This window comes from Triticum urartu, chromosome 3A (genome assembly GCF_056163025.1).
Source record: "Triticum urartu cultivar PI428250 chromosome 3A, HENAU_Tu73, whole genome shotgun sequence".
In the NCBI taxonomy this organism is placed as follows: Eukaryota; Viridiplantae; Streptophyta; class Magnoliopsida; order Poales; family Poaceae; genus Triticum; species Triticum urartu.
Window position 1 is genome coordinate 581,658,076 of NC_141875.1, and position 27,648 is coordinate 581,685,723.

Consider the following 27,648-nt stretch of genomic DNA (forward strand, 5'->3'; position numbering starts at 1 on the left):
TTCTCCGACGAGGACGCCTTGCGGTGGGCGCGGGACGACTACCTCCGCGACGAGATGGTCCGGCAGCGCCGGACCCTGGAGCAGATTGCCGCCCGCAAGTGTGGGCGCGAGGACGAGCACGACATCGTGGTCCTCGACAGCGACGACGATGACGACGCCCTCGGACTGTCCAACCCGCCGCGCCAACCGGGGGAGGGATGCAGCAGGGACGGCTGCGGCAGAGACGACGACGACGACGGCGGCGGCGGCGACTACACGCGGTTCTACCGCCTCCTCGGCATGTAGAACTGCAAAGGCGGGCGGCGAGGTAGACGGCGAGGAGCGGCGATGGAGACGGCGGGGGCAGCCCGTGCTAGTTTTTTTCTTTTTTTGTAAAATACGTTTAAATTTGAACGAACTCGCCGATGTTTGCGTTAAATTTGAGCCGTGTTTGCGCCTTATTTGACTTTTTCAAAAAAACGTGGGCGCCGCGACTGGGGGGCATCACGCCCCAGTGCGCGGTTTAGCGCCGGTTCGCCCCCAGGGGGCGATTTTTAGCCCCTCCTGGGGGGCCAACGGCTGGAGATGCTCTAATGTGTGAGTAGTTTACCATTGGACTACAGGTTTGTAGCAGGAGTGTTGTAGCATTTTCTCTCCCATGCTTCAGTAGAAAGATCACACAAGCTGCATAACATGATTGTGATCTGAATGATGTAATTTTGGCAGTTGTCTTTTGTTGTGTGATGAATTATTACTTTATGATCAGATTATATATCATGCTTTATTTATAATCGATGTATATTCCTCTCCAATTTGGTCTAATCATAAGTTCGTTTAGAAGAAAATTTAGTGGGAGTGGTGTGCATTATATGTGGTAAATCTTTATACGTGGAGTATTTTGGTCATAGCAAGAGAAAACATATCTTGTAATTGTATTTGCGTCGGTAAGGATAAAAGGAAAGTTGACGTTATCCCAACGAGGAGCTAGGGTGTGGGGAATATTATTACCAATATTATGTCAACTTACTTAACGCAATGCTTCATTTGTTACTTAATACTCCCCATTACCAATGAGTTGAAGCTCCATGATGCCACAACTACCCCCTCCGCAACCTACTATGAATGGTAGCCATTCCATACAACCCCTCCAACCAAACACAACACAAAACCATTCAGTTTATAATGTTCTCTCTGAACCAAATGCTAGGACGGAACCATTCCATTCCACGGTCAAATAGTTCCATTACATTCCATTTGGTTCTTAAACTAAACATGCCTAAGATCTCAAACAAGCTTTCACAAAAGCATTATCTTTGTTATCACCAAAGGACAAGGAGAGATAAACGTTTGTCATTGCACTATGTGCTTATCTTGTTATTTGTAAATATGACACTAATACGCTATCAATGCTCATGGTTGGTAAGAATCCCTTTATTTGTATATATGAGACTTGTAATGCACCATCATCTCTTGCGATTCAGATGGACCATTTTAGACATTTGCTGAAGTCAAGAAATGATCAAGCGATGGTGAGGGGAGATGAAGGACTTTTGAAGCGGCGATAATGCACCAAAGCACATGCGAATGAATGGAATGAAAATGAAGGGGGAGGGAGGGGTGGGAAGGAATATATCCCTTGTATTCTTGCAAGGAGATGGTGGCTAGAAAGATACGATGACCGTCGAGAAGGAAAAAAGTGGGAGAGAGAGTTGGTAATTTTTTCGTTATCTGAATGGAATCGCATACCCTCATGTCGACACATTTATTAGAATTTTTTTATCAATGTGTTTATATACATTTTTTGTTATTAGATGGCAGCACGGGCATTCAACTAGTTACATATAAAATCATGGACAATTTGTTCGACGCTGGATTTGTGGGCTCCTTAATCATACATGGCCTTACTCAGGCCCAAACAAAAAGGAGATAATCTTAACTTGTTCAAAAAAAAACTTAACCATAGCAACTTACATACCAGTCACACTACCACAAGTAGGGAAAAAACATAACTTAGTAGTCTACCACACATAATTTACAACCCATACATTACTAATCAAAAAACAAATAAATAAAGGATACGCAGCTCTTGCGTATTTTAGGGGAAAAAGGTTATTGTGAAGCAAACGCTGTAATGTCAAAGTTCGAGACTGGAGTGCTTGGGCGTCTACGTGGCGACATTTGTGATACCCCAAGACCGCTCAGCAAGGCGGACACACTCAGAGAACCGAAAGCAGCCGACGAGGTGATCGATGACCATGCCAGAGGCTTGCATGAATGAGTAGACTATGACAGGACCAACGAGCCGGAACCCCCGCCGGATTAGGTCCTTGCTCATCCCTTCTGACTTGGGTGTTCGGAGCGGGATGTACTTGTGGTGCTTGTATTTACCTACCATAGGCCGGTGGTTCATGTGCCCCCAGATGTACCCGCTGAAAGACCCAAACTCCTTCGCCACCTGCACATGCATACAATGGTCATAAGTTTTTATCCAATGCTTCACGGCTAAATTTGTTCAGTTCATATTGACACATCCATGGCATCTGCATGTCATTCTTCCCTCATTTCATTGCAAACTTTTCCTGTCCTTGTAATATCTTTGTTAGAAGAATTTCGCCAGAAATAACCAGAAATCTTAGTGCACTCGCCTTTCTTATGCACTTAGCGTTCTCGACGATGCACCGCACCCTGCACTCCGCTAGCTTGAGCTCCTTATTGGCGCTGATCACGGCGATGTCATCCTCGTTCATCTTCGCCACCACATTGGGGTCGAAGCCCACAAATGCTTCCCTGAAATCATCAAATTTGCCACAGTTTTGTTAACCCATTCATGATTCACAGGGAAAGTGACAAGTGCTGCATATGTACTGAGAAACCCAAATGTTCGGAAAGACGCTGCACCTACATGTACATGTCCCTCCTCTTGAGTATCTCTGTCCAGTTGTGGTCTATGAGCATCCCTGACAGGGTGAGCAGCTCGAACAGGCGGCTGCAAATTACAACAGAATATATTTGTAAACGGAATGATTCTTTTTTTTTCGATTTTTCAAGATGAACTTTTGCACGCGACAAGCAAAAAAAAAATGTGGCAGAGTCGTACTCGTCGCTGTACACTGGAACACCCCAGGATTCGTCGTGGAACTGGATATATGCCTCATCTGCAAGGTGGATTTCAGGCAAGTGATCAGTTTGCTGATCTAAATTTTGTCCTTCGTTTAGTTAAAAGAATAAAATATACATTGTCCTTTTTGTTTTTAGCTGGTTGATTTTAGTTTGCTCAGCAGACTAGAGGGGACTGGAGAGGAGTCCCTTTCTGGTGAGCTTATCAACTGAACTTTGTTTTCAAGGCAACAGCAAGCCAGGGCTCAGGACATATCTTTAGCTTGGTCAAATCAAGAGTTTCATCAGTAAGTGATGTGGGCTTCGCCATCCCTTGAAGGAAAAGGCTGGCCCCATTTGCTATCCAAACTTCTTTTCTTCTTGATTTGATCTTTCTGTCAACCTTATTGTACTAGTAAGTTTTTTTGACAGGGTTATTGTACATATAAGTTGGTGCAAAGCTAATTAACTAATTGTACTTTTCGCCATTGACTTTTCATTCTCTGCTCCCCCTTACAAGAAACCGTTGTTCTTGCACGTAAAAAATATATTCTTTTGACTATGGTTTCTTGGAGTCTTCCATAGTCGAAAAAAAAATATATGCATGAAAACAAATATTAGCAGTATACTTTCTTGGCAGGGATAAATATTACTGGCAAGTAATTAAGCATTTCTCAATCCTCACCACTGTTCTTGGTGATCCAGCTGCATCTGTGCAGGCCCCCGGGCTCACTGCAATCAAAATCCTCCTCATCATCATCATCACGGCCGCTCACCTTGTCGTCGTCGTCGTCGCAGTCGTCTCCCCTCCTCTTCTCTAGGGACACGAGCACGTCGCCCCACGGGCTGAAAGTGCCACCGTAGATGAGCGGCACCTTGGGCTCCCAGCTGCTGGAGTTGGAGCTGCTCAGCGACGAGTCGCTCGAGTTCTGCGACAGCGACAGCGACGACAGGGAGAGGCCGGAGCCGCTCCGCCGGACGCCGCCACCCAGCCCCGGCGGGCACACAAGCATCCTCTGCAGGTACTTGCTCGCGTGGCTCATCGCCTGCAGCTGCAGCTTCCTGTCTATGCTGCCGTTCTTCCTGGCCGAGCCGTGGCGGCTGCGGCTCGGGCTCTTCTCGAAAGCATGCGTCTGCCTGCTGCTGTGGTGCGCCGTGGTGCTCAGCATTGTGAGAGTTGTAGTCAGGAATAATGGCGGCTAGATGGAAGCTAATGTTCTTTGTCTGGAGGCAAGATGGGTTTTGAAATGTGAGTGTGGGGGGTGGGGGGTCTATTATAAGGCGAATATCCGGCAGCCAAGTCGTGGAAGTGTTTGAGGTGCCGTGTCCTTAGATAGTTTGGTGGGATATGAGCTTCAATGGTAGCTGCATGAAAGCTTCATCTGAATCTTATTCAAATGTAATGGCTCCTGGCTTTGGCATTTTATTGAGTCGAAAGTGTTAGTGGTTTGAGATTGGGGATGCATGATATGTTTCCCGAGCCAACTAACCACTTACAAGTAAAATAGCTAATTTCACTTTACACCTTTTTTTTAAATAAGTCAAAAGGCTTGCCATTTTCATTGATTAAGGCGAAGGTTTAGACATAAGATGCAATGCGGCAAAAGAAAAGGGCCTACTCTCGCAACATTATAACACCCAAATACTTGGCTCCCACCAAATACCAAAGACAGGCCTCCTTTTTTATTTTTGCGATGACAATGAAGATCAAGGCTACAGTGTTGCGAAAAAATTCATATTTTGCTCTTTCCAGATTTCCCATGAGACAAGCATTATCAAAGAGGCGATGACCTTCTGGTTATAACCTCCACCATTCACCGCCTTGAGCTACCAAGCTTTAACAGTCTTCATGCCGCTAAGCCATTGGTAAGGAGTCGTGGATGCCTAACCAAGTGCAAATCTCGTTCCAAATCCTGGTGGTGAACCTACATCGGAATAGGATGTGAGGAACAGAGTCTTGCACTTACTTGCAGAGAGGGCAAAGGCCGTAGTTTGGCCATCCCTGCCGGTGCAACCGATCAGCCGTTCATACACAATTTTGGAGGATTAGCGAAGCAAAGAATTTGCATTTCAGCGAAGCCCACATCTTCCAAATCGTAGCAGTCATAGGACTAAAGGTGAGCCCAACAAATTGCGTCATGTCCTCTAAGGACGTCGAATTCGGCACCGGAGGCAAATTTCCAAGTTATTTTTCTAGAATACGCATAAGTATGTGTATGGTATATTAAAGAAAGAGAGGGGGTCATGGCTGCATGCATCTTCATGATGTAAAGGCCGGGGACATGCCTCCATTTTCAAAAAAAGAAAAAGAAAGAAAGGGGGTAAAGAGCCCCATCCACATTACGTTCTTATAATATATCACATGCAAGAACTTCATTTTTTTCGAAAAAGGGGTTTACCCCAGCCTCTGCATCAGAAAGATGCATACGGCTCAAATTATTAAAAATAAAGTCCAGTAACAAAGTCACCAAGTATCGAGGTTCGAAGATAAACAAAAAGCTCGAAAGAGCTAAAACTCAAAGCCACAACCGGCTGGCAAACACAATAGGAGCACTACATGCCTATCCTATTACATGACCGCCCTCCAAACCGGTTGAAAATATCCCGCGCTACCATCTCCCATCGAGTAGACGCAGTAACCAAACGCTCCCTGGCCTCCGTCGGAGTGAGTAGCGACCACATACGGATGAATGCCGTGGCCCTGAAGATAACCTGCAAAAAGTGAATGTTTGTTGATCTGTTAAATACTAAATCATTTCTGCAGTTCCATACTGCCCAAAGTAAAGCACAAACGCCAACACGAATGTGTCTTGCAGTATCGGAATCAACCCCATCAAGCCATGTTCCAAATAACATGTTGATAGAGGTGGGCTGATTAATATTAAACGCAATATGAATCGACCGCCACAGAATCTTAGCCAACGGACAATCGAGAAAGAGGTGTTTGATGTTTTCGTTATGATCGCAAAAGCTACACCTAAATGAGCCCATCCAGTTGCGTTTTGCCAGGTTATCCTTAGTCAAAATGACTTGTTTATGCACAAACCACATAAACACTTTGATACGTAAGGGAACCTTTACTCTCCAAACGTGAATCGAGGAAGGGACAACGCTAGAGTTAATGACATCCAGATACATAGACTTAACCGAGAACACACCGTTTTTAGTAAGTTTCCAATACAGCTGATCTGGTTGCTGGGTCAGCCGGACCTCCATTAAACGTCTAACAAGGTGGAGCCAGGCCTCCCAACGATTTCCAATTAGCGTCCTCTGAAAACTAATATTGAGGGGAGTGGATTGTAGAACAGTTGCAACGTAGGCTTCTCTACGTCGCACAATGTTGTACAAAGTAGGATATTGAAGTGCAAGGGAAGTCTCCCCAAGTCACGTATCCTCCCAAAACCTCGTAGTGGTAGCATTCCCGACAATAAATTTTGACTTGTTGAAAAAAAGTTGTTTGACTCTCATCAAACCCTTCCAAAAAGGTGAGTCAGAAGGCCTCACATTTACCTGAGCCAAGGTTTTAGCATAAAGATACTTATTACGCAAAATCTGTGCTCAAGTAGCTTCCGTCTCAGACGACAGTTTAAATAGCCACTTGCTAAGGAGACATATGTTTTTGACTTCCAAATTTTCAATACCTAGACCCCTTGGTCCTTCGGCCTACAAATTATATCCCACTTAGCAAGCCTATACTTTCGTTTGAGCTCGTCATTCTGCCAAAAGAATCGAGATCGGTAGAAATCTAACCTTTTCCTGACTCCCACCGGAACCTGGAAAAAGGATAAGAGAAATATAGGCATACTGGTAAGGACTGAATTAATCAGAATCAATCGTCCTCTGTATGACATGAGCTTTCCTTTCCAACAACTCAGTTTCTTTTCAAAGCAATCCTCGATACATTTCCATTCAATGTTAGTCAGCTTACGATGATGAATGGGTATACCTAAGTACGTAAACGGTAAGAAGTCCAATTCACATCCGAACAATTGTTTATAACTAAGTACATGCAAGAACTCCATGCCCGTAGGCCGTCAAAAGCTAGCTAACTACTCGCTCTAGCCCCCCTTGCTAATCCTCCGAGGAAGGGGGTGAAATCACCCTTCAGGAGGCCAGCAAATTTCCACGCTCGACACTCGCTCTCGACCCTAGCAATCACGGCCCCGACGGATGGAGTTGCGCCATAAAAAACGACAGCATTTCGGTGCGAACTCTTAGATATGACTCGAGCATCGATCTGATGGACCAAAAATATATTGTCAAGAGCCTTCTGATCAAACACTCTTTTCTTTTTTTGATATCTCGAAACCTTAGGCGCAACGTCTTTGGGTTGAAGGCCATTTAGCCACGGACATTCCCAGAATTGAGCATTTTTACCATCTCCGATGGACAAACGTGTGGTTGCCACAGAACGATCTCTGTCACTTTACATTTTGATGTTGCCGCCTTTTGGAACGTCTCAAAACAATTAACTGGGTGGCAATCACATGTACTCCGTAAATACAGAACTGTCAATACTTGCAAGCATACGATTTTCACAGTAGTATATATTCCCCTTTTGTCCTTTACCCGGGACACAGTCTGGTAACTTTGCTGATTTGCAAATAGCCTAATTGGTGTCTTGAAAAATACAGTAGAAGGCAGGGAACGTTGAGAGCCATGTATCTTCTTCCCAGGTTTGGTGAAACATCCAGACGATTCAAAGATTACATGTGGCTATCTTCCCTCTGCTGATCTTTTTCAATGCTCACCTTTCCCGTAGTTCTACTTGGATGAGAGACATTGCCCTGTTATTTTAGTCACCAACAATTGGAGGTAGTTTAAGCATAGTACACTTGCTACAGTTCTTCCTGAATTGCAAGGCTAATTTCATCCTGCTTTTCTTTGTCACCGAACAGCTTTTTAGGTGGTTATTAATTTCATAGACATCGTAACAAACACCTGCCTAGTTTATGGATCATCCAAATACTAGAGCCTCTTGATAGTTTAGCCACTAGAAAATACTGTTGGTTTAAACATCAACTGCATCATAGATTTGCTTCATTTGGACATCAACATTACATCTGCAGCATGCGTTCGGCTCCATGGCCAATATTATCCCACTCGTCTTTGTCATAGATCACCCGACCATATTTTCAACTTTCCAGTAACATTGGCTATTTTCATCAAGTGACTAAGGGCATCTTCAACAGTAGCCCTCCCTCTAGGGGCTAGCAGACGCCCGCCAAGGGCCCAAGACTCGCGCCTAATGCTAGCCCCTAAATCTTTTCCTGGTGTCTGGACTTTCAAATGATTCAAAGCATAATTTCAACATATTACATCAAATTTTACTTCAAATTTATACAGAACTTGACTAAACTACTCTAAATCTACCTAACGAGATCGACGTGGATCTCAAACACCGCCAGGCCTCTAACATATCGCTCCAGACACGAGCACCGCCTCAGCTGCTGCGGCATCGGGCCTGGCCTGTAGCAGAGCTCCTCAGTGCGCGCCTCTAGATGTGCCCCTAGATGTACCCACCGGAAGACCCAAACTCCTTCGGCACCTGCACATGCATAGAATGGTCATGAATTTTTATGTCATGAGTTTCTAAAGTTGGTCGGTTTATATCACCATGTCATTGTTCCCTTAATTATTTAGCCAACTTTTTTCGCCATTGTAATATCTTTGTAGAAGAATTTCACTAGAAATAAACAAAAATTCTGATGTGCTCGCCTTTCTTATGCACTTAGCGTTCTCCAGGATGCACCGCACTCTGCACTCTGCACTCCACTAGCTTGAGCTCCTAACTACCGCTGATCGCGGCAATGTCGTTGGCATTCATCTTCGCCAGCACGTTGAGATCAAAATCCTCAAATGCTTCCCTGATAATGACAATTTGCCACAAATCTGTTAATTCATTAATGATTTATGGGGAAAGTGGCAACTGCTGCATATGTACTGAGGAACCCAAATGTCCAGAGAGACGCAGCACCTACATATACACTAGTGGTTGGGGCGCCACCCTGTGGCGCCGCTTAAGAGGAAGTTGTGCGCACATATTCATTTTTTCTCAGAAAAAATCCTCGCCTTCATCTAAAAAAAGTAAAGAAGAAGAAAATTACCACTGTAGCTTACCAGCGAGTGCCACTTTGTATAACCCTCCATTTAAAAAATACCAAAGCTCCTCACCTCCATCTAAAAAGAATAAAATACATATAAAAAATCTACACATTCATCGAGAAAAATTATAAAAGAGTTCTCACCGCGGTCAACTAGCTTGCGCCACGTGGCATAGCTGGTTGGACGCCTTTCCCATGTAGCTTAATGGGTTTAATAATGTCCTTCTCTTGAGTATCTTTGTCCACTTGTGGTCAATGAGCATCCCAGGGCCAGCAACTTGAACAGACGGGCTGCAAATTACAACAAAATATATTTGTAAACTGAAATGTTTCTTTAGATGAACCTTTGCATGCGACAAGAGAAAAAAAATGAAAAGAAATGTGGCAGAGTCATACTCGTTGTTGTAGTAGACGTACGCCCCAGGATTCATCATGGAACTAGACGTACGCCTGATTTGCATGGTGGTTTCGGCGAAGTGATTAGTTTGTTGGTCTAACTTTTGTCCTACGTGACTTTTCGGCTGTCATTGACAAAGCTAGATCGGCTCTGGTATGGGAGCGGCCACATCAGTGCGTCGGCTTCGTTCCGACGATGGTAGTGGTCATTCGGTGGTGATCCAGGATCTTGATGTCATTTTTATTATGTTTTGAGTGCGTTGTACTTCTAATGAACATTTATAATACATTTGGTTTGTTTTCACAAAAAACTCGTGTCTTTCATTTATTTAGTCAAAATCATAAAACATATATTGCCCTTTTGTTTTTAGCTGATTGATTTTAGTTTGCTCATCAGACTACAGCTAGCGAACTGGAGAGGGTTCCCTTTCTGGTGCACTTAGCAAGTCAGGGCTCAGGATATATATTAACTTGGTCAAATGAAAGAGTTCATGAGTCGGTGACGTGGACTTCGCCATCCCTTGAAGGAAAAGGCTGACCCCATTTAGTATCCAAACTTCTTTTCTTCTTGATTTGATTTTTCTGCCAACCTTATTGCATTTAATAAGTTATTTTTGAAAGGGTTATTGTAATAATTAACTTAGCAAGGATATTATTTTTATCTCGAAAAAAAAGGATTGTAGCCACAAGACAAAGGCACTCTGTCCTGGCGGATATATGAAAGTATCGTCTGCAGATACTTGCTCGTGTTGTTGATCGCTTGCAGCTGCAGCTCCTTGTCTATGCTGCCGTTCTTCCTGGCAGAGCTTTTTCTAGAATACGCACAAACATGTGTATCATACTATATTCATAGAAGAAGTAGTCAGGATGGCCGATACAACACCTTTCGACCAAGTGCTACACCAAAAGGTTAACACCCACATTCACCAAGACAACACCGACGCACAACTCGTCTGTCAGAGCTCAACATTGTGAGAGTGCTGGCTAGATGCAAGCTGATGTTTCTTTTTCTGGAGGCAAGATGCGTTTTGAAATGTGCGTGTGTGTGGGGGTGGAGGGTCTATTAAAAGGAAGAGATGCCTGCCGTGGTGGCTGCAGCTGAGGCGTCGAATAGTTTGAGGTGCTGCGTCCTTAGAACGTTTGGTGGGATATGGGCTTCAGTGGTAGCTGCATGAAAGCTTCGTCTGGATCTTATTAAAATGTAATGGCTCTCATGCCTTTGGTATTTTAGTGGATCGAAAGTGATAGTGGTTTGAGCTTGGGGATACGTGGTGCATTGGTCCTGGAATTTCTTGGCTGGTTTTCTCCTGCTCCTCGTCACTGGGATAGCCTTTTGGATAACTCACCAGAGGACAATCTGCGGTGTTATTATTGATAAAAGAACGTTGATGGTTCAAATGTACAGTAGTCTCGGCATGTTTTACATGATATATTTCCAGAGTCTACAAACTACTTACAACTAAAATTGTTAATTTCACTTTACACTTTGATGCTGCTGCCTTTTGGAATGTCTCAAAATTATTAACTGGGAGATAATTTCACAAGTTAATACAAAACTGTCAGTGCTTGCAAGCATAGGATTTATCAGAGTAGTATATGTTTCCCTTCTTGCTCTTTGAATCCACGGTTGATTTTCTGTCCTTTTTGTCTTGCACCCGGGCCATTGTATGGTAACTTTACTGATTTACAAATAGAAGGCAGGGACCATTGAGTCATGTATATTCTTCTTAGGTTTGGTGAATGATCCAGACGATTCAAAGATTACATGTGGCTATCTTGAGTCTGCTTTTTTCTTTCATTGCTCACCTTTCCCATAGTTCTACTTGGACGAGAGGTCCTGAGCTAACTGCAATACTCTTTCCAACAGATTGTACCCTGTTATTTTAGTCACCAAGAATAGGAGGTAGTTCAAGCATAGGACATTTGCTACATTCTTCCTACTTCGTGTGGCTGTTATCATCCTACTTTTCTTTGTCACCGATCAGACTTTTAGGTGGTTAATTTCATGGACATCATAAAAAAACACTTGCCTAGTTTATGGATCATGCAAAACTAGAGCCTCTTGATAGTTTAGCCACTAGAAAATATTGATGGTTTAAACATCAACTACAAGGATTTGCTTCATTTAGATATCAACTTTGCATCTGCAGCATGCGTTCGGTTCCATGGCCAATGTCATCACACTCGTCTTTGTCATAGATCACTCGCCCATATGTACAAATATTTCTAATAACATTGGCTAGTTTCATCAAGTAAGTAAAGTATCGAACATCCTTCAACTTTCGAGAGAGAAAAAAACAGTTACTCCCCGTATTTTCAAGGTAGATCCGAGGCTTGAATCCTGGCAGGCTCCCATTCGATTACAATTTTATCGCTATGCCAAAAGATATCACGATTGAGTATGACCTCTTTTAGGGTACCCTAAATTGAATATGGACCGTTCATTCATTTTAAACCAATGGGTAAGTTAACAAGTAAAGGAGTACCACACTCAAATGTTAGATAAAACTGTAATCTTGGATAGCATCACGATAAAAAGTAGGCTTGCAAGCTAGATAAAAAGTGGTCCAAAGCTCGAGATACTCGAATAAATGTTCCATGGTAAAATTTTCGGTTAACTTGATCTGCATAATCCACACATTCTCAGTAAGGGCCTAGCGAACATTCACTTCTTCCTTTCGGAGGTCTCATATACAAGGGGCAATGTCTTTCGGCCTCGAGGCCAAGAATGGCACCTTGGCCCCATTGTCAATGGTGATGGAGTAGAATAGCTCCATATCCATGACATCACAAGGGTTGCCCATGCTAATCCACAAATTCCTCGGGCCAATCCACTGTAGCCATGGCCATCGCAACTGCAACACCCTCACAAATTCTTTGAGATGGAGCACACCGAGTCCCCCTAGGGGGTGGGGTGGCAGACATTTTCCCTATTAACCTTGCACTTCCCTCACGAGGTCTTATTTGCTGCCGACCAAAGGAAATCCCGCTCCACCTTCTTAATGCTATTGAGAACTCCCGCTGGGAAGGCGAGAGGGATGATATGATATATTGCCTGCAAGGTGGGGGCGTACTTGATCTGAGTAGTTTGACCAATTGTAGTAATGCCCCCCCCCCCCTGCCAGGCTGGGAGCTTTGTCACAATCTTGTCCTCGAGCGGTTGGAAGTTCACTCTCTTGAGTTGGCACACTGAGAGAGAGAGGCCTTGTCATCGCCTCCATCACAATCCATTACAGCCTTACTATTTGAACAGTCTCACTCATACTATTTGAATAGTCTTACTCATGAATTTTCAAGAACAATTATTTGTAATTAATATTTGTATATTGTGTTACCTTCACTTTAGTGGTACTTCATATTTGTAGGGATTCAAAATGTATGCCAACGTTCTGGCGAAACGTTGATTAATTTGCGTTTCACCAAATTTCTGGCGCTCAATGTTTCCAGTTTTTTGCACTCAATTTTTTTCGTCCATTTACAGTTTTAAGGCTTATTTTATTGTTTTATAATCGTGCTACTGTTTAAATTATGCCATGGACTATGCGTTTTCTTCATGTTTCATAAGCATTTTTTCAACATTTTCATTATGATTTATGTTTAATTTGTCAACCTACATGTAGCAAATCGACCGCGTGTGCACCACGTGTGGCGACAGTAGGGTAGATGTGTGTGATAAGGTGGTTATAAAATCGAAGGACATCTACATAAAGCTTTCCGAGAACTTTCTATCGAGGACGGTATGTTTTAATTCAACATGTTGTGGCTGATGAGTTGCTCACATATATATAGTTCCTGGAGAAGGTCAATGTGGCCATCAATGAGGAGCTCACGTTAGAGGTCAAGTTGCATGTTAAAAAATGACACATACTTCAACGTTCTTGTCACCAATGATGCAGACCGGACCTTTTTGGTTGCCCTCGTCGCAGAGACCTTGCAGCAGCCTACAAGATGGAAGCTGGGAAGACGGTCTCGATGTTTCTTCGCGAACCTGATGACAATATCATGGTGTTCTACAACTCCCACGACTCACAACAGTTCTCGGTGTTGATCCCGAGTTCGTAGGCATGCTAGCTATGTGGTATTAGTACTTCGTTGGACACATTATATTATATTATTTTTATGTTGAAGTATTAAACTTAAGAGTTTTGTTGAACTTAAATGTTACTATTATTGTTATTGTTAAATTGTGTTATATAATACTAACCTATATGATATTAATATTACTATTAAACTGAAAATGCTACCATGACAGTATTTTTGGTTAATTTTTGCTGCGATGGCAGCGAAAAATGATGTCGCCGCAGCGTTATTTTTTTGGGCTGGGCTATGCTATCAATGGCTAGCGAGTATAAGAGCCCATCAGTCTTACAAACATTGCTAGTGGTTAGAGACCAATGGCAAGCATCCTCCATTGCCACGGCCGCCATTGGTGGGGCTTTTGCACCCGCCACTGCTAGCCTATTTTGAAGTAGTGGTTAACCAACATCTCGTCTATGGCATTTTTTTTACCTTCTCCTCATAGATGGGATCGGTCATCAATATCCGTCAAGTCAACTTGCTCCATGTTAAGGTTATTCTTGTTGAAATCCCGGATACGAGTCTGACCTTTGCCAATGACACTCTGAAAGTGGGAGTGGATGATATCCTCCTTGAACTTGTGGTATGTGACCCAGTCGTTGTTCATTTTCAACTAGTATATGTGATTTTTCATTCGTCTTCAATTCACTCGAAGGTGGAAGAATTTTGTGTTAGGGTCGTCCTCTTTGACATTGGCTATGCACGCACACCGCTTCTTCCTGGCCCGCTAAGGACAACACGGCTAATGACCCTACACTTGAGACGCACCCGAAGATCATGCTTGCCAAGAGAAACAATGTGTGATTCTTGAGCGATGTATGGAAAAAGCCCCCCCCCCCCCGCTTTATATTATAAAGCAACAACACCAAGCATCCAACAACAAGTCAAGATCGGTCCAAGTACAAGCAGGTCTCAAATAATCGCTGGGGGCACAGCAAAACAAGCCCCAAACAAAGAGAAAACAAGAGCTACTCCGGCTCAGGAGGGGGTGGCGGTGGTGGTGGAGCTAACGCCGAGGCCGAAGAGCGGAGGCCCGAGATGATGTTGTCGATGATGTCCCGATCACGCCGCTTGCTGAGCGGTCTCCATAGCTGTAAGAAGCCACACATTTTGTAGATTAGGTCAGTCACACTGCAAGGGATCATGTGTACAATGACTAATTTATTGCGGACGCACCAAAGGGTCCATGCAAGGGTACCCATAGCCACCCAGATGGGGGCACTGTTGGGGAATGTAGTAATTTTAAAAAAAATCTACGCACACGCAAGATCATGGTGATGCATAGCAACGAGAGGGGAGAGTGTTGTCTACGTACCCTCGTAGACCGAAAGCGGAAGCGTTAGCACAATGCGGTTGATGTAGTCGTACGTCTTCACGATCCGACCGATCAAGTACCGAACGCATGACACCTCCGAGCTCTCCACACGTTCAACTCGATGACGTCCCTCGAACTCCGATCTAGCCGAGCTTTGAGGGAGAGTTCCGTCAGCACGATGGCGTGGTGACGATGATGATGTTCTACTGATGCAGGGCTTCGCCTAAGCACCGCTACGATATGACCGAGGTGGATTATGGTGGAGAGGGGCACCGCACATGGCTAAGAGATCAAGAGATCAATTGTTGTGTCTTTGGGGTGCCCACTGCCCCCGTATATAAAGGAGTGGAGGAGGGGGAGGGCCGGCCCTCTCTATGGCGCGCCCTAGGGGAGTCCTACTCCCACCGGGAGTAGGATTCCCTTTTTCCTAGTAGAAGCCCTTCCAAGTAGTAGGAGTAGGAGGGAAGGAAAGGGAAGGGAAAAGGAGAAGGAAGGAAGGGGGCGCCCCCCTCCCTAGTCCAATTCGGACCAGCCCATGGGGAGGGGTGCTGCCACCCTTTGAGGCATTTCTCTCTTTTCCCGTATGACCCATTAAGGCCCAATACGAATTCCCGTAACTCCTCGGTACTCCCGAAAATATCCAAATCACTCGGAACCTTTCCGATGTCTGAATATAGTCGTCCAATATATCGATATTTACGTCTCGACCATTTCGAGACTCCTTGTCATGTCCCCGATCTCATCTGGGACTCTGAACTCCTTCGGTACATCAAAACACATAAACTCATAATATAACCGTCATCGAACTTGAAGCGTGCGGACCCTACGGGTTCGAGAACTATGTAGACATGACCGAGACACGTCTCCGGTCAATAACCAATAGCGGAACCTGGATGCTCATATTGGCTCCTACATATTCTACGAAGATCTTTATCGGTCAAACCGCATAACAACATACGTTGTTCCCTTTGTCATCGGTATGTTACTTGCCCGAGATTCGATCGTCGGTATCTCAATACCTAGTTCAATCTCGTTACCGACAAGTCTCTTTACTCGTTCCGTAACACATCATCCCGCAACAAACTCATTAGTTGCAATGCTTGCAAGGCTTAAGTGATGTGTATTACCGAGTGGGCCCAGAGATACCTCTCTGACAATCGGAGTGACAAATCCTAATCTCGAAATACGCCAACCCAACAAGTACCTTCGGAGACACCTGTAGAGCACCTTTATAATCACCCAGTTACGTTGTGATGTTTGGTAGCACACAAAGTGTTCCTCCGGTAAACGGGAGTTGCATAATCTCATAGTCATAGGAACATGTATAAGTCATGAAGAAAGCAATAGCAACAAACTAAACGATCAAGTGCTATGCTAACAGAATGGGTCAAGTCAATCACATCATTCTCTAATGATGTGATCCCGTTAATCAAATGACAACTCATGTCTATGGCTAGGAAACTTAACCATCTTTGATTCAACGAGCTAGTCAAGTAGAGGCATACTAGTGACATACTGTTTGTCTATGTATTCACACATGTATTATGTTTCCGGTTAATACAATTCTAGGATGAATAATAAAAATTTATTATGATATAAGGAAATAAATAATAACTTTATTATTGCCTCTAGGGCATATTTCCTTCAGTCTCCCACTTGCACTAGAGTCAATAATCTAGTTGACATCGCCATGAGATTTAACATCAATAGTTCACATCACCATGTGATTAACACCCATAGTTCACATCGTCATGTGACCAACACCCAAAGGGTTTACTAGATTCAATAATCTAGTTCACATCGCTATGTGATTAATACCCAAAGAGTACTAAGGTGTGATCATGTTTTGCTTGTGAGGGAATTTTAGTCAACAGGTCTGCTACATTCAGATCCGTATGTATTTTGCAAATTTCTATGTCAACAATGCTCTGCACGGAGCTACTCTAGCTAATTGCTCCCACTTTCAATATGTATCCAGATTGAGACTTTGAGTCATCTGGATCAGTGTCAAAACTTGCATCGACGTAACCCTTTACGACGAACCTTTTGTCACCTCCATAATCGAGAAACATATCCTTATTCCACTAAGGATAATTTTAACCAATGTCCAGTGATCTACTCCTAGATCACTATTGTATTCCCTTGCCAAAAATAGTGTAGGGTATACAATAGATCTGGTACACAGCATGGCATATTTTATAGAACCTATGGCCAAGGCATAGGGAATGACTTTCATTCTCTTTCTATCTTCTGCCGTGGTCGGGCTTTGAGTCTTACTCAGTTTCACACCTTGTAACACAGGCAAGAACTCTTTCTTTGACTGTTCCATTTTGAACTACTTCAAAATCTTGTCAAGGTATGTACTCATTGAAAAACTTATCAAGCGTCTTGATCTATCTCTATAGATGTTGATGCTCAATATGTAAGCAGCTTCACCAAGGTCTTTCTTTGAAAAGCTCCTTTCAAACACTCCTTTATCCTTTGCAGAATAATTCTACATTATCTCCGATCAACAATATGTCATTTACATATACTTATCAGAAATGTTGTAGTGCTCCCACTCACTTTCTTGTAAATACAGGCTTCACCGCAAGTCTGTATAAAACTATATGCTTTGATCAACTTATCAAAGCGTATATTCCAACTCCGAGATGCTTGTACCTGTCCATAGATGTTTCGCTGGAGCTTGCATATTTTGTTAGCACCTTTAGGATTGACAAAACTTTCTTGTTGCATCATATACAACTCTTCTTTAATAAATCCATTAAGGAATGTAGTTTTGTTTGTCCATTTGCCAGATTTCATAAAGTGTGGCAATTGCTAACATGATTCGGACAGACTTAAGCATAGATACGAGTGAGAAACTCTCATCGTAGTCAACACCTTGAACTTGTCGAAAACCTTTTGCGACAATTCTAGCTTTTTAGATAGTAACACTACTATCAGCGTCCGTCTTCCTCTTGAAGATCCGTTTAATCTCAATGGCTCACCGATCTTTGGGCAAGTCAATCAAAGTCCATACTTTGTTCTTATACATGGATCTCATCTCAGATTTCATGGCCTTAAACCATTTTGTGGAATCTGGGCTCATCATCGCTTCCTCATAGTTCGTAGGTTCGTCATGGTCAAGTAACATGACCTCCAGAACAGGATTACCGTACCACTCTGGTGCGGATCTCACTCTGGTTGATCTACGAAGTCCTGTAGTAACTTGATCATCATTAACTTCCTCTCTTGTTGGTGTAGACATCATTGGAACTGATTTCTGTGATGAACTATTTTCCAATTCGGGAGAAGGTACAATTACCTTATCAAGTTCCACTTTCCTCCCACTCACTTCTTTCGAGAGAAACTCCTTCTCTAGAAAGGATCCATTCTCAGCAACGAATATCTTGCCTTCGGATCTGTGATAGAAGGTGTACCCAATAGTTTCTTTTGGGTATCCTATGAAGATTTACTTCTGCGATTTGGGTTCGAGCTTATCATGTTGAAACTTTTTCACATAAGCATCGCAGTCCCAAGCTTTAAGAAACGACAGCTTAGGTTTCTCGCCAAACCACAGTTCATGCGGTGTCATCTCCATGGATTTAGATGGTGCCCTATTTAACGTGAATGTAGCTGTCTCTAATGCATAACCCCAAAACGATAGTGGTAGATCGGTAAGAGACATCATAGATCGCACTATATCTAATAAAGTACGGTTATGACGTTCGGACACACCATTACACTGTGGTGTTCTAGGTGGTGTGAGTAGTGAAACTATTTCACATTGTTTTAACTGAAGGCCAAACTCGTAACTCAAATATTTTACTTCTGCGATCATATCGTAGAAACTTTTATTTTTGTTACGATGATTCTCCACTTCACTATGAAATTCTTTGAACTTTTCAAATGTTTCAGACTTGTGTTTCATCAAGTAGATATACTCATATCTGCTCAAATCATCTGTGAAGATCAGAAAATAATGATACCCGCCGCGAGCCTCAATATTCATCGGACCACATACATCAGTATGTATGATTTCCAACAAATCTGTTGCTCGCTCCATTGTTCCGGAGAACGGAGTCTTAGTCATCTTGCCCATGAGGCATGGTTCGCAAGCACCAACTGATTCATAATCAAGCGATTCCAAAAGCCCATCAGCATGGATTTGTTGGAAATATGCCCTAGAGGCAATAATAAAATGGTTATTATTATATTTCTTTGTTCATGATAATTGTCTATTGTTCATGCTATAATTGTGTTATCCGGAAATTGTAATACATGTGTGAATACATAGACCACAACACGTCCCTAGTGAGCCTCTAGTTGACTAGCTCGTTGATCAAAGGATAGTCATGGTTTCCTGACTATGGACATTAGATGTCATTGATAACGGGATCACATCATTAGGAGAATGATGTGATGGACAAGACCCAATCCTAAGCTTAGCTCAAAGATCGTGTAGTTCGTTTGCTGTGGCTTTTCTGAATGTCAAGTATCATTTCCTTAGACCATGAGATTGTGCAACTCCCGGATACCGTAGGAGTGCCTTGGGTGTGCCAAACGTCACAATGTAACTGGGTGACTATAAAGGTACATTACAGGTATCTCCGAAAGTGTCTGTTGGATTGGCACGAATCGAGACTGGGATTTGTCACTCCGTATGACGGAGAGGTATCTCTGGGCCCACTCGGTAATGCATCATCATAATGAGCTCAATGTGATCAAGTGGTTGATCACGGGATCATGCATTACGGTACGAGTAAAGTGACTTGCCAGTAACGAGACTGAACAAGGTATTGGGATACCGACGATCGAGTCTCGGGCAAGTAACGTACCGATTGACAAAAGGAATTGTATACGGATTGATTGAATCCTCGACATCGTGGTTCATCCGATGAGATCATCGTGGAGCATGTGGGAGCCAACATGGGTATCCAGATCCCGCTGTTGGTTATTGACCGGAGAGTCGTCTCGGTCATGTCTGCATGTCTCCCGAACCCGTAGGGTCTACACACTTAAGGTTCGGTGACGCTAGGGTTGTTAGGAAGACTTGTATGTGATTACCGAATGTTGTTCGGAGTCCCGGATGAGATCCCGAACGTCACGAGGAGTTCCGGAATGGTCCGGAGGTGAAGATTTATATGTAGGAAGTTGTCATACGGTCACCGGAAAGGTTCGGGGGCATATCGGTATTGTACCGGGGCCACCGGAGGGGTTCCGGGGGTCCACCGGGAGGGGCCACCTCTCTCGGAGGGCTCAATGGGCTGTAGAGGAAAGGGGAACCAGCCCTACATGGGCTGGCCGCCGCCGCCCCCCCTCTAGATCTCATCTAGAGGGGGCCGGCCCCCTTCCTCCTTCCCCTATAAATAGAGGGGCAAGGGAAGGGCTGCACACAACATCCAAGGCGCAGCCCCTCCCCTCCCCAACACCTCTCCTCGTCCGTAAGAGCTTGGCGAAGCCCTGCCGGAGTACTGCAGCTTCACCACCACCACGCCGTCGTGCTGCTGTTGGAGCCCTCTTCCTCAACCTCTCCCTCCTCCTTGCTGGATCAAGGCGCGGGAGACGTCCTTCGGCGCTAGGATCTTCGGTGATTTGGATCACGACGAGTACGACTCCATCAACCCCGTTCTCTTGAACGCTTCCGCTCGTGATCTACAAGGGTATGTAGATGCACTCCTCTCTCCCTCATTGCTAGATGACTCCATAGATTGATCTTGGTGATGCATAGAAAATTTTAAAATTCTGCTACGTTCCCCAATAGTGGCATCATGAGCTAGGTCTATGCGTAGTTACTATGCATGAGTAGAACACAAAGCAGTTGTGGGCGTCGATATTGTCAATTTGCTTGCCGCTACTAGTCTTATCTTGATTCGGCGGCATCGTGGGATGAAGCGGCCCGGACCAACCTTACACGTACGCTTACGTGAGACCGGTTCCACCGACTGACATGCACTAGTTGCATAAGGTGGCTGGCGGGTGTCTGTCTCTCCCACTTTAGTCAGATCGGATTCGATGAACAGGGTCCTTATGAAGGGTAAATAGAAATTGGCAATCCACGTTGTGGTTTTGGCGTAGGTAAGAAACGTTCTTGCTAGAAACCTATAGCAGCCACGTAAAAACTTGCAACAACAATTAGAGGATGTCTAACTTGTTTTTGCAGCAAGTGTTTTGTGATGTGATATGGCCAAAGGATGTGATGAATGATATATGTGATGTATGAGATGATCATGTTCTTGTAATAGGAATCACGACTTGCATGTCGATGAGTATGACAACCGGCAGGAGCCATAGGAGTTGTCTTTATTTATTTATGACCTGCGTGTCAACATAAACGTCATGTAATTACTTTACTTTATTACTAAAGCATTAGCCATAGTAGTAGAAGTAATAGATGACGAGACAACTTCAAGAAGACACAATGATGGAGATCATGATGATGGAGATCAAAAGGAGCAAATGATATTTGGCCATATCATGTCACTATTTGATTGCATGTGATGTTTATCATGTTTTACATCTTATTTGCTTAGAACGACGGTAGCTTAAATAAGATGATCCCTCGCAATAATTTCAAGAAAGTGTTCCCCCTAACTGTGCACCGTTGCGAAGGTTCGTTGTTTCGAAGCACCACGTGATGATCGGGTGTGATAGATTCTAACATTCGAATACAACGGGTGTAAGCCAAATTTACACACGCAATACACTTAGGTTGACTTGACGAGCCTAGCATGTACAGACATGGCCTCGGAACACGGAAAACCGAAAGGTCGAGCATGAGTCGTATAGAAGATACGATCAACATGAAGATGTTCACCGATGTTGGCTAGTCCGTCTCACATGATGATCGGACACGGGCTAGTTAACTCGGATCATGTTTCACTTAGATAACTGGAGGGATGTCTATCTGAGTGGGAGTTCATTGAGTAATTTGATTAGATGAACTTAATTATCATGAACTTAGTCTAAAATCTTTACAATATGTCTTGTAGATAAAATGGCCCACGTTGTCCTCAACTTCAACGCGTTCCTAGAGAAAACCAAGCTGAAAGACGATGGCAGCAACTATACGGACTAGGTCCGGAACCTGAGGATCATCCTCATAGCTGCCAAGAAAGATTATGTCCTAGAAGCACCGCTAGGTGACGCACCTGTCCCGCAGAACCAAGACGTTATGAATGCTTGGCAGTCACGTGCTGATGATTACTCCCTCGTTCGGTGCGGCATGCTTTACAGCTTAGAACCGGGGCTCCAAAAGCGTTTTGAGAGACACGGAGCATATGAGATGTTCGAAGAGCTGAAAATGGTTTTTCAAGCTCATGCCCGGGTCGAGAGATATGAAGTCTCCGACAAGTTCTTCAGCTGTAAGATGGAGGAAAATAGTTCTGTCAGTGAGCACATACTCAAAATGTCTGGGTTGCATAACCGCTTGACTCAGCTGGGAGTTAATCTCCCGGATGACGCGGTCATTGACAGAATCCTTCAGTCGCTTCCACCGAGCTACAAGAGCTTTGTGATGAACTTCAATATGCAGGGGATGGAAAAGACCATTCTTGAGGTATATTCAATGCTGAAATCAGCAGAGGTAGAAGTCAAAAAGGAACATCAAGTGTTGATGGTGAATAAAACCACTAAGTTCAAGAAAGGCAAGGGTAAGAAGAACTTCAAGAAGGACGGCAAGGGAGTTGTCGTGCCCGGTAAGCAAGCTGCCGGGAAGAAGCCAAAGAATGGACCCAAGCCCGAGACTGAGTGTTTTTATTGCAAGGGAAGTGGTCACTGGAAGCGGAACTGCCCCAAATACTTAGCGGACAAGAAGGCCGGCAACACTAAAGGTATATGTGATATACATGTAATTGATGTGTACCTTACCAGTACTCGTAGTAGCTCCTGGGTATTTGATACTGGTGTGGTTGCTCACATTTGTAACTCAAAGCAGGAGCTGCGGAATAAACGGAGACTGGCGAAGGACGAGGTGACGATGCGCGTCGGGAATGGTTCCAAGGTCGATGTGATCGCCGTTGGCACGCTGCCTCTACATTTACCTACGGGATTAGTTTTAAACCTTAATAATTTTTATTTAGTGCCAGCTTTGAGCATGAACATTGTATCAGGATCTTGTTTAATTCGAGATGGCTACTCATTTAAATCCGAGAATAATGGTTGTTCTATTTATATGAGAGATATGTTTTATGGTCATGCTCCGATGGTGAATGGTTTATTCTTAATGAATCTCGAGCGTAATGCTACACATATTCATAGTGTGAATACCAAAAGATGTAAGGTTGATAATGATAGTCCCACATAGTTGTGGCACTGCCGCCTTGGTCACATAGGTGTCAAACGCATGAACAAACTCCATGCAGATGGACTTTTAGAGTCTCTTGATTACGAATCATTTGACACGTGCGAACCATGCCTCATGGGTAAAATGACCAAGACTCCGTTCTCAGGAACAATGGAGCGAGCAACCAACTTATTGGAAATCATACATACTGATGTGTGCGGTCCAATGAGTGTTGAGGCTCGCGGTGGCTATCGTTATGTCCTCACCCTCATTGATGACTTGAGTAGATATGGGTATGTCTACTTAATGAAACACAAGTCTGAGACCTTTGAAAAGTTCAAGGAATTTCAGAGTGAGGTTGAGAATCAACGTGACAGGAAAATCAAATTCTTGCGATCAGATCGTCGGGGAGAATACTTGAGTCACGAATTTGGCACACACTTAAGAAAATGTGGAATAGTTTCACAACTCACGCCGCCTGGAACACCTCAGCGTAATGGTGTGTCCGAACGTCGTAATCGCACTCTATTAGATATGGTGCGATCTATGATGTCTCTTACCAATTTACCGCTATCATTTTGGGGCTATGCTTTAGAGACTGCCGCATTCACTTTAAATAGGGCTCCATCGAAATCCATTGAGACGACACCGTATGAATTATGGTTTGGGAAGAAACCTAAGCTATCGTTTCTAAAAGTTTGGGGATGCGATGCTTATGTCAAGAAACTTCAACCTGAAAAGCTCGAACCCAAGTCGGAAAAATGTGTCTTCATAGGATACCCTAAAGAAACTATTGGGTATACCTTCTACCTCAGATCCGAAGGCAAGATCTTTGTTGCCAAGAATGGGTCCTTTCTAGAGAAAGAGTTTCTCTCGAAGGAAATAAGTGGGAGGAAGGTAGAACTTGATGAAGTATTACCTCTTGAACCGGTAAGTGGCGCAGCTCAAGAAAATGTTCCTGAGGTGCCTGCACCGACTAGAGAGGAAGTTGTTGATGATGATCATGAAACTTCAGATCAAGTTGCTACTGAACTTCGTAGGTCCACAAGGACACGTTCCGCACCAGAGTGGTACGGCAACCCTGTCTTGGAAATCATGTTGTTAGACAACGGTGAACCTTCGAACTATGAAGAAGCGATGGTGGGCCCGGATTTCGACAAATGGCTGGAAGCCATGAAATCCGAGATAGGATCCATGTATGAAAACGAAGTATGGACTTTGACTGACTTGCCCGTTGATCGGCGAGCCATAGAAAATAAATGGATCTTTAAGAAGAAGACAGACGCGGATGGTAATGTGACCATCTATAAGGCTCGGCTTGTCGCTAAGGGTTATCGACAAGTTCAAGGGGTTGACTACGATGAGACTTTCTCACCCGTAGCGAAGCTGAAGTCCGTCCGAATCATGTTAGCAATTGTCGCATTCTATGATTATGAGATATGGCAAATGGACGTCAAAACGGCATTCCTTAATGGTTTCCTTAAGGAAGAATTGTATATGATGCAGCCGGAAGGTTTTGTCGATCCTAAGAATGCTGACAAGGTGTGCAAGCTCCAACGCTCGATTTATGGGCTGGTGCAAGCATCTCGTAGTTGGAACATTCGCTTTGATGAGATGATCAAAGCGTTTGGGTTTATGCAGACTTATGGAGAAGCCTGCATTTACAAGAAAGTGAGTGAGAGCTCTATAGCATTTCTCATATTGTATGTGGATGACATACTGTTGATGGGAAATGATATAGAATTCTTGGAAAGCATAAAGGCCTATTTGCACAAGTGTTTTTCAATGAAGGACCTTGGAGAAGCTGCTTATATATTAGGCATCAAGATCTATAGAGATAGATCGAGACGCCTCATTGGTCTTTCACAGAGTACGTACCTTGACAAGATTTTGAAGAAGTTCAAAATGGATCAGTCAAAGAAGGGGTTCTTGCCTGTATTGCAAGGTACGAGATTGAGCTTGGCTCAATGCCCGACCACGGCAGAAGATAGAGAAAAGATGAGTGTCGTCCCCTATGCCTCGGCCATAGGGTCTATCATGTATGCTATGCTGTGTACCAGACCTGATGTAAACCTTGCCGTGAGTTTGGTAGGAAGGTACCAAAGTAATCCCGGCATGGAACACTGGACAGCGGTCAAAAATATCCTGAAGTACCTGAAAAGGACTAAGGAAATGTTTCTCGTTTATGGAGGTGACGAAGAGCTCATCGTAAAGGGTTACGTCGATGCTAGCTTCGACACAGATCTGGATGACTCTAAGTCACAAACCGGATACGTGTATATTTTGAATGGTGGGGTAGTAAGCTGGTGCAGTTGCAAGCAAAGCGTTGTGGCGGGATCTACATGTGAAGCGGAGTACATGGCAGCCTCGGAGGCAGCACACGAAGCAGTCTGGGTGAAGGAGTTCATTACCGACCTAGGAGTCATACCCAATGCGTCGGGCCCGATGACTCTCTTCTGTGACAACACTGGAGCTATTGCCCTTGCCAAGGAGCCCAGGTTTCACAGGAAGACCAGGCATATCAAGTGTCGCTTCAACTCCATTCGTGAAAGTGTTCAAAATGGAGACATAGAGATTTGTAAAGTACATACGGACCTGAATGTAGCAGATCCGTTGACTAAACCTCTCCCTAGAGCAAAACATGATCAACACCAGAATTCCATGGGTGTTTGATTCATCACAATGTAACTAGATGATTGACTCTAGTGCAAGTGGGAGACTGTTGGAAATATGCCCTAGAGGCAATAATAAAATGATTATTATATTTCCTTGTTCATGATAATTGTCTATTATTCATGCTATAATTGTATTATCCGGAAATCGTAATACATGTGTGAATACATAGACCACAATGTGTCTCTAGTGAGCCTCTAGTTGACTAGCTCATTGATCAACAGATAGTCATGGTTTCCTGGCTATGGACATGGGGATGTCATTGATAACGGGATCACATCATTAGGAGAATGACGTGATGGACAAGACCCAAACCTAAGCATAGCACAAAGATCGTGTAGTTCGTTTGCTGTAGCTTTTCTGGATGTCAAGTATCATTTCCTTAGACCATGAGATTGTGCAACTCCCGGATACCGTAGGAGTGCCTTGGGTGTGCCAAACGTCACAACGTAACTGGGTGACTATAAAGGTACATTACAGGTATCTCCGAAAGTGTCTGTTGGGTTGGCATGAATCGAGACTGGGATTTGTCACTTCGTATGACGGAGAGGTATCTCTGGGCCCACTCGGTAATGCATCATCATAATGAGCTCAATGTGATCAAGTGGTTGATCACGAGATCATGCATTACGGTACGAGTAAAGTGACTTGCCGGTAACGAGACTGAACAAGGTATTGGGATACCGACGATCGAGTCTCGGGCAAGTAACGTACCGATTGACAAAAGGAATTGTATACGGATTGATTGAATCCTCGACATCGTGGTTCATCCGATGAGATCATCGTGGAGCATGTGGGAGCCAACATGGGTATCCAGATCCCGCTGTTGGTTATTGACCGGAGAGTCGTCTCGGTCATGTCTGCATGTCTCCCGAACCCGTAGGGTCTACACACTTAAGGTTCGGTGACGCTAGGGTTGTTAGGAAGACTTGTATGTGATTGGCGAATGTTGTTCGGAGTCCCAGATGAGATCCCAGACGTCACGAGTAGTTCTGTAATGGTCCGGAGGTGAAGATTTATATGTAGGAAGTTGTCATGCGGTCATCGGAAAGGTTCGGGGGCATATCGGTATTGTACCGGGGCCACCGGAGGGGTTCCGGGGGTCCACCGAGAGGGGCCACCTCTCTCGGAGGGCCTAATGGGCTATAGAGGAAAGGGGAACCAGCCCTACATGGGCTGGCCGCCGCCCCCCCCTCTAGATCTCATCTAGAGGGGGGAGGCCCCCTTCCTCCTTCCCCTATAAATAGAGGGGCAAGGGGAGGGCTGCACACAACATCCAAGGCGCAGCCCCTCCCCTCCCCAACACCTCTGCTCCTCCGTAAGAGCTTGGCAAAGCCCTGCCGGAGTACTGCAGCTTCACCACCACCACGCCGTCGTGCTGCTGTTGGAGCCCTCTTCCTAAACCTCTCCCTCCTCCTTGCTGGATCAAGGCGCGGGAGACGTCCTCGCTCCGTACGTGTGTTGAACGCGGAGGTGCCGTCCGTTCGGCGCTAGGATCTTCGGTGATTTGGATCACGACGAGTACGACTCCATCAACCTCGTTCTCTTGAACGCTTCCTCTCGTGATCTACAAGGGTATGTAGATGCACTCCTCTCTCCCTCATTGCTAGATGACTCCATAGATTGATCTTGGTGATGCGTAGAAAATTTTAAAATTCTACTGCGTTCCCCAACAGGATTTTCTTCATGCGCTTTACACCAATATAACCTAAACAGCAGTGCCACAAATAAGTTGCACTATC

General features: G+C 44.3%; 1 protein-coding gene across 1 annotated transcript; it reads right to left on the reverse strand.

The window, feature by feature from the left end:
• Nucleotides 1–1,897: 1,897 nt before the first annotated feature.
• On the reverse strand, nt 1,898–4,336 carry LOC125545217 (DNA glycosylase superfamily protein). Its single transcript, XM_048709107.1, has 5 exons — nt 3,761–4,336; nt 3,077–3,134; nt 2,882–2,965; nt 2,625–2,766; nt 1,898–2,434 (listed from the first exon to the last, which is right to left on the reverse strand). The coding sequence occupies exons 1-5, from the start codon at nt 4,242–4,244 to the stop codon at nt 2,144–2,146; spliced, it is 1,059 nt and encodes a 352-aa protein (XP_048565064.1). The 5' UTR covers nt 4,245–4,336; the 3' UTR covers nt 1,898–2,143.
• Nucleotides 4,337–27,648: the final 23,312 nt, after the last annotated feature.

Excerpts from the sequence above, each read along its gene's own strand:
- LOC125545217 (XM_048709107.1), bottom strand. The coding sequence starts at position 4,244 with ATGCTGAGCACCACGGCGCACCACAGCAGCAGGCAGACGCATGCTTTC. Across the intron at positions 3,135-3,760 it reads CTGGATCACCAAGAACAGTG|ATGAGGCATATATCCAGTTC; the intron begins GTGAGGATTGAG and ends TCCACCTTGCAG. Across the intron at positions 2,435-2,624 it reads ACGCTAAGTGCATAAGAAAG|GTGGCGAAGGAGTTTGGGTC; the intron begins GCGAGTGCACTA and ends ATGCATGTGCAG.